This window comes from Echiichthys vipera, assembly GCF_963691815.1.
Source record: "Echiichthys vipera genome assembly, chromosome: 15".
Classification (NCBI taxonomy): Eukaryota; Metazoa; Chordata; class Actinopteri; order Perciformes; family Trachinidae; genus Echiichthys; species Echiichthys vipera.
The window spans coordinates 13,352,321-13,365,824 of record NC_139840.1 but is presented as its reverse complement, the minus strand read 5'-3'; the positions used below and the strand labels follow the sequence as shown (position 1 = coordinate 13,365,824).

At 39.1% G+C, this 13,504-nt stretch overlaps 1 protein-coding gene across 3 annotated transcripts; it reads right to left on the bottom strand.

Annotated features, from left to right (window-relative positions):
* Positions 1 to 333: 333 nt before the first annotated feature.
* On the bottom strand, positions 334 to 11,563 carry mylk4a (myosin light chain kinase family, member 4a). 3 transcript variants are annotated; one of them, XM_083928791.1, is made up of 15 exons: positions 10,709 to 11,563; positions 7,335 to 7,472; positions 6,815 to 6,911; positions 6,069 to 6,492; positions 5,165 to 5,463; positions 4,668 to 4,773; positions 4,073 to 4,166; positions 3,619 to 3,728; positions 3,296 to 3,437; positions 2,890 to 2,960; positions 2,673 to 2,801; positions 2,447 to 2,599; positions 2,268 to 2,346; positions 1,662 to 1,716; positions 334 to 1,467 (listed from the first exon to the last, which is right to left on the bottom strand). In XM_083928791.1, the coding sequence occupies exons 1-14, from the start codon at positions 11,237 to 11,239 to the stop codon at positions 1,663 to 1,665; spliced, it is 2,427 nt and encodes an 808-aa protein (XP_083784917.1). In that variant the 5' UTR covers positions 11,240 to 11,563; the 3' UTR covers positions 334 to 1,467; position 1,662. The 3 variants fall into 3 exon arrangements, with proteins under 3 accessions (XP_083784917.1, XP_083784918.1, XP_083784919.1); XM_083928792.1 differs by having other exon boundaries at positions 5,165 to 5,460; XM_083928793.1 differs by lacking the exon at positions 7,335 to 7,472.
* Between the last annotated feature and the right edge of the window lie 1,941 nt (positions 11,564 to 13,504).

The window sequence follows — 13,504 nt, the reverse complement described above, 5'->3', positions numbered from 1 at the left end:
TGCCCCCTGGGTGGTGGCGAGGTGCCTCTGACCAAGGCACCGAACCCCCAATTGGGGGGTGTCTGTCCATGGGCAGCCCCCTCACTCGGACATCTCTCCGTTAATGCATATCCTGTTTGTGGATGTTTGTTTGTATTTTGATCCTGTGAAATGTGTAAAATAACAACATGAGATCAATGAAGTAGGCTTAGTCTTCTTTGTCCTTTTGCCTTCTGTAAATTCATGAATTTGTATGTTTTTTTTATCTGTAATCAAACTGAACTTTAAACAACAGTAATAAAAGGAAACATACTCTTATTTAAGACACAATTTTAGTTTAATACATGTGTACACACTTCACAAATACATGCTGAATTTGAAATTGTTAACACTCGGTGAAGACAACTTCTTTTACTAGCACTCTGTGTTCAACAACAATTAACGTAACATTCATAATGAAGTTAAATTAAAACCACATAAATGTAGTTCTAAGCCAACATTAGGTAGGTAGTGTATTACTTTCACTTTGTGAACCTTCACAGAAGGCATGACAACTACGGTCTATGCATCTAGCATCTATGGTATGAATATGCCGCTAGTGTGAAAAAAAAGTTTAAAAAGTTTCTTTCTCTGTGTGTCTAGTTCAGCTTTGGGTTATAAAATAACAGAGACATGCAACAAAGAATTTAAATAATACACTTAGCTGACAAGACATAAACTGTGTTGGTTTGTTATAAAGTAAAAAATGTATTTTCTTTATAAACACCTGGACAAAGCAGGGTGAAACAAAAGTAGGAAGGAAATACAAGCCTTTTCAATGGAACTATGGTAGCTTTATGTTTAATCTAAGTTTGAATAAATAACATTATAAAGTGCACATACAGCTCATGACACAGACCGCACAAATTCCATTCTGTCCATACATACAACACACATCCAGCAATTTAATCCAGAGTCCATCCCATAAGATATCATCTGAATGTTAAATCTACAGTTCAGTGTGAATTTACTGTCCGAAGAAAAATATTGGATAATATTTGTAACCCACAGGGGGGAAACACAACATATATTATTACAGACACATAATACGTATCATTCCGTAGCCTCCTTACAAAAGCAGTGAACAATAACAGCACAGTGATAAATGAGGGTGGCTCAGTGAGTGGATACAATGTGCACATTTAACTTTCACACACGATCAAGCTCTTATATGATAATACATGTCTAATATAGGTCTGATTATGATATAAGCACCATTTTGAAATGCCGTACATGAGGGGATGAAAAATAGCAAACACCTTACACAGACCTAAACCGTTGATTCGTATTTATGAAAGCACAGTCTACTGCATGGTGGGAATATACATGTTTTAATCCCAATAATACTAAATGTTTTGTTTGTATATTGAACTGAAAATTAAGGTCATTTACATTGATAGGAGGGTTGGTCCAAGCGGCCACAGCTGAAGCCATCACATCACTGTAGCCCTAAAAAAAAAAAAAAAAGTTATCAGTAATAGTGCATACATACTGTAACAGGAACTGAGCCTCTTGTTTCTGCTGCTCAAACTTTGAGATATGCTTCCCCCTTGTGGATGTTTTTTTTTTTGCAAATATAAAAAATGTAAGTGGTCAAACAGAATAACAAAAAAATATATATTCGGGGGGAAAACCGGACCAACCTCAACTGTCAGTAGTGGGCACACATGATGATCGCCGTGATCTGCACATAGTTTTCTGTGAAGTAGAGCACACACACACACACACACAAAAAAAAATAAAGCACCATGATCTGAAACTATTTTAATGCATATTTTACTTGCTGGAACTTCTTTCCAACATCATCAAATATTAGAAATGTTGATATATGAGCTTCAGAACGTATTCAACACACTTTCCTATCTCTCCTTAAAGATGAATATCTGTGCCATCCAAGCTATTTCCTTATTGTTTTAATATTATTTTGGAAACAATAAAGGAGCAGTGTTTAGGGTTTAGGGCATCGATTGGCAGAAAATGAATATGATATTCATAACGATGTATACATCAGTGTATAATCACCTGAAACAAAGATTTGTTGTGTTTTTCTTGACTTAGAATAAGCCCTTCATATCTACGTAGGGAGGGGGCCCTCATCTACAGGAATACAATTCTACCAGAAAGGGTTTATTTGAACCCAAACCACTATCTTTTCCTAAACCCTAACCAAGTAGTTGCCTTAACCTACGATATAGACGTAGTTTCTCAGTTTGGATATGATAAATGTAGGCGAGAAGTGTCTGTTCTACCTTTGTATGAAGGTGATGATGAAGGACTGCGTTAGATAGCCAAGGATGTCTCAAGGCCTCAGATGCCCCCATCCTCCAACTGATGACAAACACAATAGCACATATATATTATGTTTAAAAACCACCACACACACGCACACACACATAGCGACAGTAAAACAGAAGGAAAAGATGGATACCTTTTGTTCACAAGCAGGAGTCTGGAGATGAAGTCTTTGGCTTCTTCAGACGTATCTACAAACTCTTGTTCCTCAAAGTTCCACTTACAGCCCAAAATGTTGTTCAGAGTCTCGTTGTCATCGTCGCCGAGGAAGGGACAGAGACCGCTCAGACTAACAGGGAGAGGCAGACAGTAATTAGCATTATAGTTTATGCGCTTGTGCGTGTGTTTGTGTGTTTACTTACAGCATGTAGGTGATGACGCCGAGGCTCCACATGTCTGTGTTGAACGACACAAAGTCGTAGTTGATGACTTCAGGAGCCAGAAACTCTGGAGTGCCAAAATTTACCTTCAGTTTTTCACGTGGTTTGTATCTATGCGGAAAAAAGGACATTTACATATTGTATGATTACAGCAGTCAATAAAACTGTTAATAAAACAGAAGCAAATGCTGGTACTTACATCCTAGCAAGACCGAAGTCGATGATTTTGATCTTATTTGTGACTCTGCTTACACACAGAATGTTTTCTGGCTGAAATTTGAAGTAATTGATTGATTAACCTTTGAGAATATGTAATGTCTGTTTTAAAATAATATAACAATAAATGTCATTAATGCAACCTTTATATACGCTTGAGCGATCCTTGAGGGGTGACCATCATTTCTAATGATATCAAGTTAATTACAAAGGAAGATAAAAAAAAAGAAAACCACAACAAGAAAAGAAGCAATACCATCGTAAAAACAATAGTAGGCCATTACAATGTCCCAGGAAACTAATTTTGTTAGATAAATTAGGATAATTAAGATGTGAAAGAAAACACAGTGATGTAAAACAATTACAATAAATATAAGTGACTTTGTTACCTTTAGGTCCAAGTGTAGGATGTACATTTTGTGCATGTGCTGCAAGCCGTCACAGATCTGCCTGATGAACACAACAGCATCCAGCTCCATTAAAGTGTAGTTTTCATCAATGATCCTGTCAAACAGCTCCCCTCCACCAACACTAAGGTTAAAGAAAAATGCATTTAAAAAAACTCCACTCAAACACCCTAGATTTTAAGCATTTAAAATCTCAAGTATTATTATTATCCAAAGTAAATATATGAAGGACAACTACTTGGTATAAACTGTTGTTGAAAGAAATAATAAATGTATGTGCTGAAAATATAAAAGAAGGAGCATACTATTCAAGTACAAGGATGATGTCATTCCTTGACTCATAAGCTGCATAGAGCTGGATCAGGTTGGCATGGTCCAGATTATTCATGACTTGGATCTCATTCTTCACCACCTCCTACCAAAAACACAGGTGCAGACAGACGCAGAAGCAGACAAACGCACCCAGATGCAGACAAACACAAGCGTTCAGACAAGTAAGCGAACACACACAGGGACACGATGAGAGGTGTCAGCTGTTCTCTGCTATGAGACAATGCATCTTCTCTTCTAGGTCAAATATTTCTCACCTACAGGTGAGAAATATTCTCTTTGTGTCGGTTCCAAGTGGCCTTGTAGTGCGCTAGTATGCGCTGAAAATTGTAACTGGGCCCCTTGCCTTTTATATCATGTGGCAGCTCTCACTGTTGTATCAAAATAGAATGAATTAATTATGATGACACTGAACATTAGGTGCTGTACCTTTTCTTTCAGACCCCTGGCTTTGATAACCTTCGCTGCCAAAGTGAGACCAGAGGAGTTTTCAACACATTTGTGCACCTGGCCGAAACGACCCCTGAAAGAGAGGGAGTGGGGGAAAAAAGGTTTTTATAGTTACAGAGTAAAAAAATCGCCAACTCAGCTCAAATCATCCACATAGCAACCTAGAAATAGTTGTGAAACAGGGCAGAGATACTGTTTATTTTTCTATGACGAAATCAAAAACTGATCTTCCATCAAACTGGGAGGTTTTAGGACAGTGGTGAGCTTTATCTGTTATTTCATTAAATCTGAGCTGGACTGTCTCTCCCCTTTGAAGACTCGGATTAACACTTAGTGATTAGCTACCAGCTGGCACCAGGGATACAGTTTCACATACCCCTCAGTCCTGATGTAAAAATAACTGCCGTGACTCTGGAGTTATGAACCAGGGGAGAGGAGAGGAGAGGAGAGGGGGAGAGTTACGCCGTTAGGCTTCATGGGAACCCCTTTCGCACTGCCTTTGATCTGCTATAGATCAACTGGTTGTCAATAGCTTTCATTTTTTACAAGACACAGAGGTTTAAAAAGTGCTCACCCGCCCAGGACCTCCTGCCAGTTGATGGTGTAGAAGTTGATGATCTGGTTGGGCTTGGCAGAAACAATGCGGTGATTAAAAGGAGCCGCCGGAGGAGGACCGGTGTCTAAAGTAGGATGGGGGGCACAAGAAAAGATATAATCTGCTTTAATAAGTTATGAGCAAAGTGAAAACATAGGAGCTTCATTGCTAATTAACTACAGTGAGGAATTCAAAAGGGTGCATGGCTGCTATAATCGAGTTAGCACATTATGCATTAACGTGCTATGATAAACATCAACTAAAGACAGTTGTTGTTGTTGTTTTACTTCATCGGCTACTACTGTAACGTACCAACTTAGCATTCTCAGATCCTCCATGAAGTTAGTAAGAAAGCATTTGCTGTGTGACCAATACTGGATTTTGAAATATCTGATCAACATAACAATTCCCTTAGACAAATTTTGTAAATGTTGTAATTTCAACATCCTACCATGAGTTGAGGAGCTCTGACTCACCGATAAAGTAACGTTCTGCATCTTCATCATCCTCCTTTTCTGCGTTGTTTTCTGCCTCATTTTCCTTTCTCACTTTTTCCAGCCTTTCTTTCAGGTTTAACTGGAATTCTATTCCATCCGCCCTGAAGACGGCCCAGTCATCAGACTCAAGCTTCTGTTCATCCTCCTTGTTGTCTTCCTTCTTCTCCTTCTCTTCCTCCACCTGGCTCTTGGTGTGTTCCTCGGTCACACAGGACTTGGTACCTGTGCTGCTGACCTCTGATATCTGGTCCGGAGAGGCATCTTTGTGGTCATTACTGCTGGAAAATAGTTGTGGTGTTTCATTAGTCTTTGTTTGTTTGTTTTGTGTTTTGTGTTTTGTTTTCATTAACACTTGTGTAGTTTCTGGTACAGATTGTAAAGGTATATAGATCATATATATATATATATATGTATATATATATATACATATATATATATATAAGGACATGCCATGGCTACTAAGAAATTAAAACCTTGCATACATAATTTGTACGATCTCTAAAATATACTATCCATAACAGATTAATAAGAATCTATTCAAGACAGCATTCACTTTCTGTATTCTAAAGTGTAATCAGCCATTTTGCTTTTGATTAATTGTTTATATATGAAACAAAAGGACACTGTAAAAATTGCCATCACAACTGTCTAGAGCACAAGGTGAAATCTGTAAATGTTTCCCCTATACAACCAACAGCCCCAAATCCCAAAATATTCAATTTACTGTGACGTAAGCACCTAATTCTCACATCAAGGGTACTTTTGCTTTGACAACAACTTAAACGAGTTGACGATTATCAAAATAGTGGCAGACTTTATTTGTCTTGATCTACAAATGGATTAATAGATTCAAATCATTGGTTACTGTGGTTAAACATAATACCTTTTAGCCGTCTGCTCTTTTTTGTCCTCATGGGCAGCAGGAAACTTTGCTTTGGCGACTTCATCCGGAGAAGCAACCTCTCCCTTCTTTTCCTCTGGGAGCTTTTCTTCCTCTTTCTCTTCAGCTACATCCTCCGCATCGAGCTTGGATTCCTTCTCTGTAACCGCTGCCTCTGCCTCACACATCGTTTCCACAACCCCCTCTTCACTGACTGTTTCATCTTTCTCAGCCACTTGGGAATCTTCACGCAAGTAGTCCACCAAGTTGCAAGCAGGGGCATCAGGTTGTTGGTCTTTAGGGGAAACTCCAGACTCCAGATCCAGACATCCAGGGGGGAGCAGGTGACCTGATTTCTCTGCATTCTCTCTGTTGAGTTTCTGCACCTCTTCAAGAAGCAACACCTGCTTCCTCAGTGGGATATTTTCTACAAGAAGTTCAAACAGGATTTGGATTTAATCTCTCACAACCTGTTAAATACCATAGGGTGCATCATGTGGCTGCCCAATATTTCACTCTGACCTTCTGAGTTAGTTTCTGTGTCACAGTGTAAATGCTAGTCTGCCTCAGCTGTACTGGGATATCACTCTAACACAGGAAGCTGTTTATCTCATAAAATGTTTTTGGGCAAATTCATGTTTTTGTTTACATTTTGCTGCTGCTGTGTATGACTAATTATTTTTAACTGGACACCAGAGTTTAAGCACTGACATGTTTCTTTAGAATTGACAGTATGTTGATCTCAATACCTGCTGTGTCTGGAGGTTTCATCTTCTTTTGAGCTTTCTGACCCTTTGGGATCAACAAGGGTTTTTCCGTCCCATCTTTACCTTTGTGGTCCTTCAACTGTGAAATGCAAATTCAAAAAAACAGTCAAAAGAGATATCTGTACATTAATCGACATTCAAATTTTACATTCTCAAATAAATGTTATATTAAGTTAATATTTTGAATTTTTAGAAGGTTTTTTATTATTTCTCTCTAAAATAAACAATTCAGTTATATCACACTGGTGCTTGTTACTATTCCAAAGCTCAAATTAAATGCAACCATGTTTTTTTTTCTTTACATAATGTAATGCATAGATCTCTTCTTGCCAAGAAAATCTGAACACTACTGTTCACAGTATGGAGGCAGCTCTTGAGATAAAACATGGAGAACAATGAGCCAGCCTGAAGCCAGAAATGCAAAAACATATACTTAAACATGATAAATAAAAAAAAATCCAAATTCCTGTACACATACAGACCATAAAAGCAATAAACCTACAAAGTTTCCACATTTGCGAGAGGCGAGGAAATGCTTTGGTCCATGGAGCTTTATCTTGTGAGAAGTCTGTGGAGAACTGGGCTCACATGCAGGAGTTATCTCTTGTTTCCCTTTACTTGCTTTATTAGAGGTAGGTTTCTAGTAAAAAGACAAGATGGCAGTGCTTAGTAGGGTTATATGAATGCACATGAAATGGAAGAAATATCATGTTAAGAATGAATGTCAATAAGAAAGACACATATAATACACACATAATTGTATGAAATGACAGCGACAGGTTGATTTTGATGACGTTAGGGGGTCACATGTAAAACACACAAATTAATCAAAATTAATAATTCAATGACCTGACAGATAAAATAATGACAAAAGGCAAAACATAAAAAACACTTCCTGTTTCCATCTTACAGATCAGCACATGTTATGTACGTCTCTCTACTTGTATAAAGGCATGCCTTTGATTATTCATAGCAGATGGATAGACAGCAGCAGGGCAGTGAATTTATAGCTTATCACTTGTCACACTCAGCGATGGAATGCAATGCTGACCCCGAGTGGAAAATATTACAAGCGACCGTATGGCTGTTGTTCAAATTTCTCAGCTGAGGAAACTCACTAAACACTCTCTGATCAGGTTAGCATGGAAAAACCTGTGTTGGACCTGGGTCGTCTCACATTTGTTCTCAAAATGCTGTCGTGAGGTAAACAGACGAGGGGATATTTCCAGTGCAGTGACAGCAGTGATTTCCAGAGTTCGAAACTCTGATTGGGAGAATGGGGAAACTGTGAGGAGGCCACAGTAACAGCAGTTACTTATAAGATATGTCACACCTCTGGAGGCAAGTGCCCTGACTACCACAGAAATTCCCTGAAACGTGACACACACGGAAGCCATCAGATTGGTATGTGGCCATTAATCATCAGGATATAATCTAGCCATAGATGGGATGTAAAGTTATATCTTAATTTAATACAATTCTGAATATAAAAAAAGGACTCCCCTATGATGAAATTATTCCATCAAGTATGTGATAACCTCACATCACAACCACTCAGGTGAGTTTGCTTTTTGCTTGTAAGTTGTAGAGGAGAAGAGATATGACTCTAACCTCTGTAGATAATAGGAGTGTGTTGATAATGTGCTTTAGGGCGTCTGTACTGCAAGTGCAGCTCATGCTTTTGACGCCAAGCAGCACTTACCAGTGACCTTTGTTTAGGGCTGTGATCTGTTTTTTGGTTGTATAATAGAGACAGAAACCTTAAGTGTAATTTGGAGTTGACTTCATTATCATGGGAATTAAAAAGTGTTTGATTCAGTCAAGCTCAGGCTGAAACTTAAAAGAAAGTCAATTCCACGTGGAGCATGGAGCAACAGTAACCTCACTGAAAATACATTTACATAAATATATATAGAAAAGTACATACTTTTCTGAACCTGTACCGACAATTCCTGAGACACGGCATGCAATGTTAAATACAGACATTTCCTGGAACCTCTAAATCAAAGGTGCTTTGACAGCCCTACAAGCAGGACCCAATAAAATGTTATAGAGAGCTATTTTGCACTGCAGGAAGTTAAGTAATTTGCAAACGATCACATGGCACAGACACTAGACAATAACTACTGTGAACTAGTGATGTAGAGCACAGCATGTCTAAACTAGCACAGCACTGAAATTAACCCAAGATAGACCAACATTGTTCAGCTACAAGACGGAGATGTGCCTCGTTTAAGTGTGTGTGTGTGTGTGAGAGAGAGAGAGAGAGAGAGAGAGAGAGAGAGAGAGAGAGCGAGAGAGAGAGAGAGAGAGAGAGAGAGAGAGTGAGACAGAGAGACAGAGAGACAGAGAAGGGGAGAAGTACTGACTCATCACAATTTTTGACACCTGATTCCTGGTGAGCTGAAGTGGTTAAAGCCCTTTTAGTCCACAAACTGCAGCTGCCATCCAAAAACAGCATTTCTCAATCGGATCACTCACATTTCACCCCTGGCCTCACCTCTCGTGCCCTGCCTGGGGGGTTCCAGAGTTAGCCTCATGCCAAGGAGGCCATGTTGCACTCAGCATTGGTGGAGACCCAACAAGTATAAATGTGAGTTAAATAGGGGTTTCATGGAAGCTATAAGGGACATATTTATTGTGCAGCATCTTACGTAAGACTATAAAATTAGCGTTCTTGATTACTTTACCTTGCAAGTGTAAACAGGCCAAATCCCAGACACTACCTTTCTAACCCAGCCCAATTGTATGGGGTTCACACAAGTCAAGTCACATTTATAGGCAAGAAAAATGCTGGATTGGCCAGCTTCTGTGCCATGATCATTTTCACCGGTTCTGCCAAGAACAGCAAGATCTTAGTGAGATCTAAGAAATCAAAGCCAAATATAGCACGATATCATATATCCAATTAGCAAAATTACATGTATATACATTTTTATGACTGAGCTCTTTCAAACATTTAAACCTTGTATGGTATTCGGGTCAAATTGACCAATTTCAAGTTTTTACAAGAAGAAAAACAGTACAAGCATAGTTTTTTCTACCTGAAACTCAATGGCCTTAGCTTTTGTGTGTCTCTGTGTATGTTTGTAATGTGACAAACATGTACAAACAAAGCACACATACACAGAGACACACAGAAACATGCCCACACACACACACACACACACACACACAATGTTAGATTATTATAACCTAAGCACAGATAAGCTGTTTGCTCTTGCTGTCCCCCACTTTTTACCCTCTGTCATGTGTCCACCCCCACCCCCACCACAAAAAAAACAAATCACACTCCCATTGTTATTTGTGTTCTAATAGAGACTGATTGCAACCATTAATCATGAATGAACCATCAATGGTTTATGAAGTAAAATTTTATTTCAGACTTGTTTTTAAAACCCCAAATATGTTCTGGGTCAATTTAACCCAAGGGATACCAGAGGGTCCCAAAAGTTAAAACCATACAAAGGTTAAATGAAAAACAAACTATTATTTTTAATTTAAAAAAAGAATGAATATAAAATATGAATTTCAAAATAAAGGCACATCTTAAAAAATCTATATTTTCATTTTGCATCGATGACATTAGATCTTTGATCATTGAGCCGATATATCGATCCAGATCAATGTATTGTTACACCCCTACTGGTGATACAAACTTAAAAATATAAAATGTGCACTTTAAATTCTAAACTGGCAAAATATTAACCCCATTATCTACCTCAACAATAACAAAATTTGGATTATATTGTTCAAAACTACTTCATGTGAAAGCAACACAATGCAGCTTTTGCACATTACATTATACAGCAGCTAAACGCATGAAGAAAATGTATTTTTGAGTTCCGGCATCTTATTTCAGGCTGTTAGTCTCACCTTGTCTAGCTTCTTGTTTGTTGTGTCCGTACACGATTTCCTCTTAATGGGTTGCTTGCCTTTATTGTCTTTGGGTTTGGAACCCTTATGAGCTGCAGGGCCTTTGAACATCAGCTCCATAATCCTGGAACTCTTCACTGTGTCTCCAATGAAGCTGATCATCTGCTGCATGCTGAGGACCAGCTTTTCCATCCCTTCGAGCTTCTGAGCCTGCTGCTCGGACCTCTGGTTCACTGCAGACATTATGGTGCTCATCTCCTGGCATATCTCCCTCACCTCTTGCCCCATGACCTGGGTATGGTTCACCATCTTGGGTGGAAGATGGATCTCCTCCTTGTCAACCTTCAGATTCTCCATATCCTTTTCAATGCCGTCAATGTCCTGAGACATCCCATCTAGTCGGTTGAGGACCTTTTCTTGAATGTTGATAAGCTTGTCCATCTTGCTGCTAAGTGACTCAATCCGATTTTGGATGAGGTCAAAGCTTGTGCCGTTACCATCTCCTACTGTGTTCATTACTAAGGAACTCATGGCTTCCGGTGATATAAAAATCACGTTAAGACACAAACCTGAGACAAAAATAGGACCAATAGCGTCCGTGAAGCAGACGAAAAGACTTTTTCAAAAATCGTAGCCAGCTCTGCCCTTCAGTGCTCCCCGTTCGTGTGCAAACTAATTAAGATGCAGAAAAGTGGAAGAGAAGTGAATCAAGATTTTTTTTTAAATCACCAATCCTCAGCAATGCAGATGAAGATTTGAAATATCTAAAACTCAAGTAAAGTGAGCTCAGACTAGCGTTAAGCTCAAAAAACCTCTCTGTTTTGTCTCACACTGTATCCCCGGTGCCTGCTTCTCTCCACACTTGGTATTAAAACTGGAGTGCTCTGGTGTCCCTAAATGTAAATGCACAGCCTCTACGTCAGCAGGGGTCAAGTGTTTGGGGTGGGAGCTTGGCACTGCTTAGGCTATGAGACATTTGAGAGCCTCTAAGTGTTAAGCCCACTACCGTCACTAGTCTGCGAGGTGTCAAAATGGTCACTGTACACAAAACTTCTTCAGTGTGTAAGACAAGTATGACAGAGCTCATTAATTTTTACCGTTTTTCCTATTCAAATGGCGATGACATTAACTCCTTGTGACAGATGGACACATCTGGTCCATATTCTGGGGTGGACTTCACAGGTGTCCAAAAAAGGAGAAGGAGCTTTGTTTTTTTGTTTGTTTATTTCAAAGCAAAATAATAGATTTTATTGTCATTTCTAAATTCAAAGTTGTTTTGAAAATGAAAAGTTTATATCCAAATAATATTCATGGCAGTAGAAATGAAATGCTGCTGGCTATGTGGAACAATTATATGTGAGTCTGTCTGTGTGCAAATGTGAATGAGGACCAAGTTGCGGTGCAAATTCCCTCCTGAACTTTCGGATACCTGTAACTTGCACTCAGTGTTCGGGGAAATGTGAAGAAGTATGTGGCTCCTTGCTAACGGGACCTACAGTATAGTAAGATGTTTATTCTGTCTGCTGAAAGAAGAGATGGGCGACACAGATGATTCATAAGATGCCTACTCACTGACAAAAACAGTATGAGGGTTCCATTTTAACTTTACTCTTGTAATATGATCGTAATCCATGTCCCCTATAAATCAAGATCTGTGTGATTTATTCTTACAACAACATGCATTTACGTCAACAGACAGGGTTATACAGATATTACATTCTTAAGCAAACACTGAGCTACATGCTTGAGTCAAAATTTTTGAAATGACTAGATGCTGCAATTCACTTGCAGATGGATAATCAAATTATTTTTTGCAAACTATTTGTTTGCAAACTCATTAAGTCCACATGAATTCATGGATGATGGAGTTTAGGAGGAATCCACCATGAAATGCTTTTGACAACAAGGGCACAGACCGCAAACTGAGCCACCACAGCTCCCCCACACAAGTCAGGTGGGATCAGGGGAGGGGAAGGTAAGGGACAAAGTTTACCTGTCAGCTCGTGTTTAACTACAAGCCACCCCACCAGCTTGTGTATTACTCACTTTCACTCAAGTTGGCTTCAGTGTAAAGAACAAGTCACTCTGACGGGGGCAGAAACATTGACGCTCACACCTGTCATTGGAGGCCAACAGATGACAGACAACGTAGGTCAACTTTGGTTGGGTCAACTTTCTTATGCAGTGGGTGCATGGAACAGATAGACTGGATTAGTTTCCACACAAGTAGCAAAATGAATGTAAAGTACTATTTTACCAATAAAAAACAAAAAGATATGGATTCCGGTAAAAACAGTGTTGTTAAAACTGCATGGTAAATGTTTGTATACATAACTATGAGACTTCGACTTCAACTTATCTTTATTGATCCCTTTGGGGTGACTCCTGCAAATCACGAGGGAGGTATAAAAAAAATACAGTATAGGATAACCAATAAACTCTTAGCTATGATGTCGATTTCTTAGAGGCAGGGGGTACTTTATGGTCATTGAACCCAGGGGATATAAACAGACCCCTTGGCCACTGAGGCTTATTGCATAAAGCAAATATCGTGTTTATGTCACTTACACTTTACAGTGAAACTAATGCCAAAGAAAGTAACAGCATCGGAGCCAGTGCTCAAAGTCCTCTCTCACCCTCCTTGCCAAGCACAAGTATGTGTACACACAGACTGAGCACACAAGTTGGCAGGTGAGAAATCACTGCCCTGTCCGCTGGTGCATGAACAAAATGTTGTTTAGTTAATGTGACAGCAGAATTGTGAGGATAGTTGAAGGAATTGCCAGCTGCACAAAT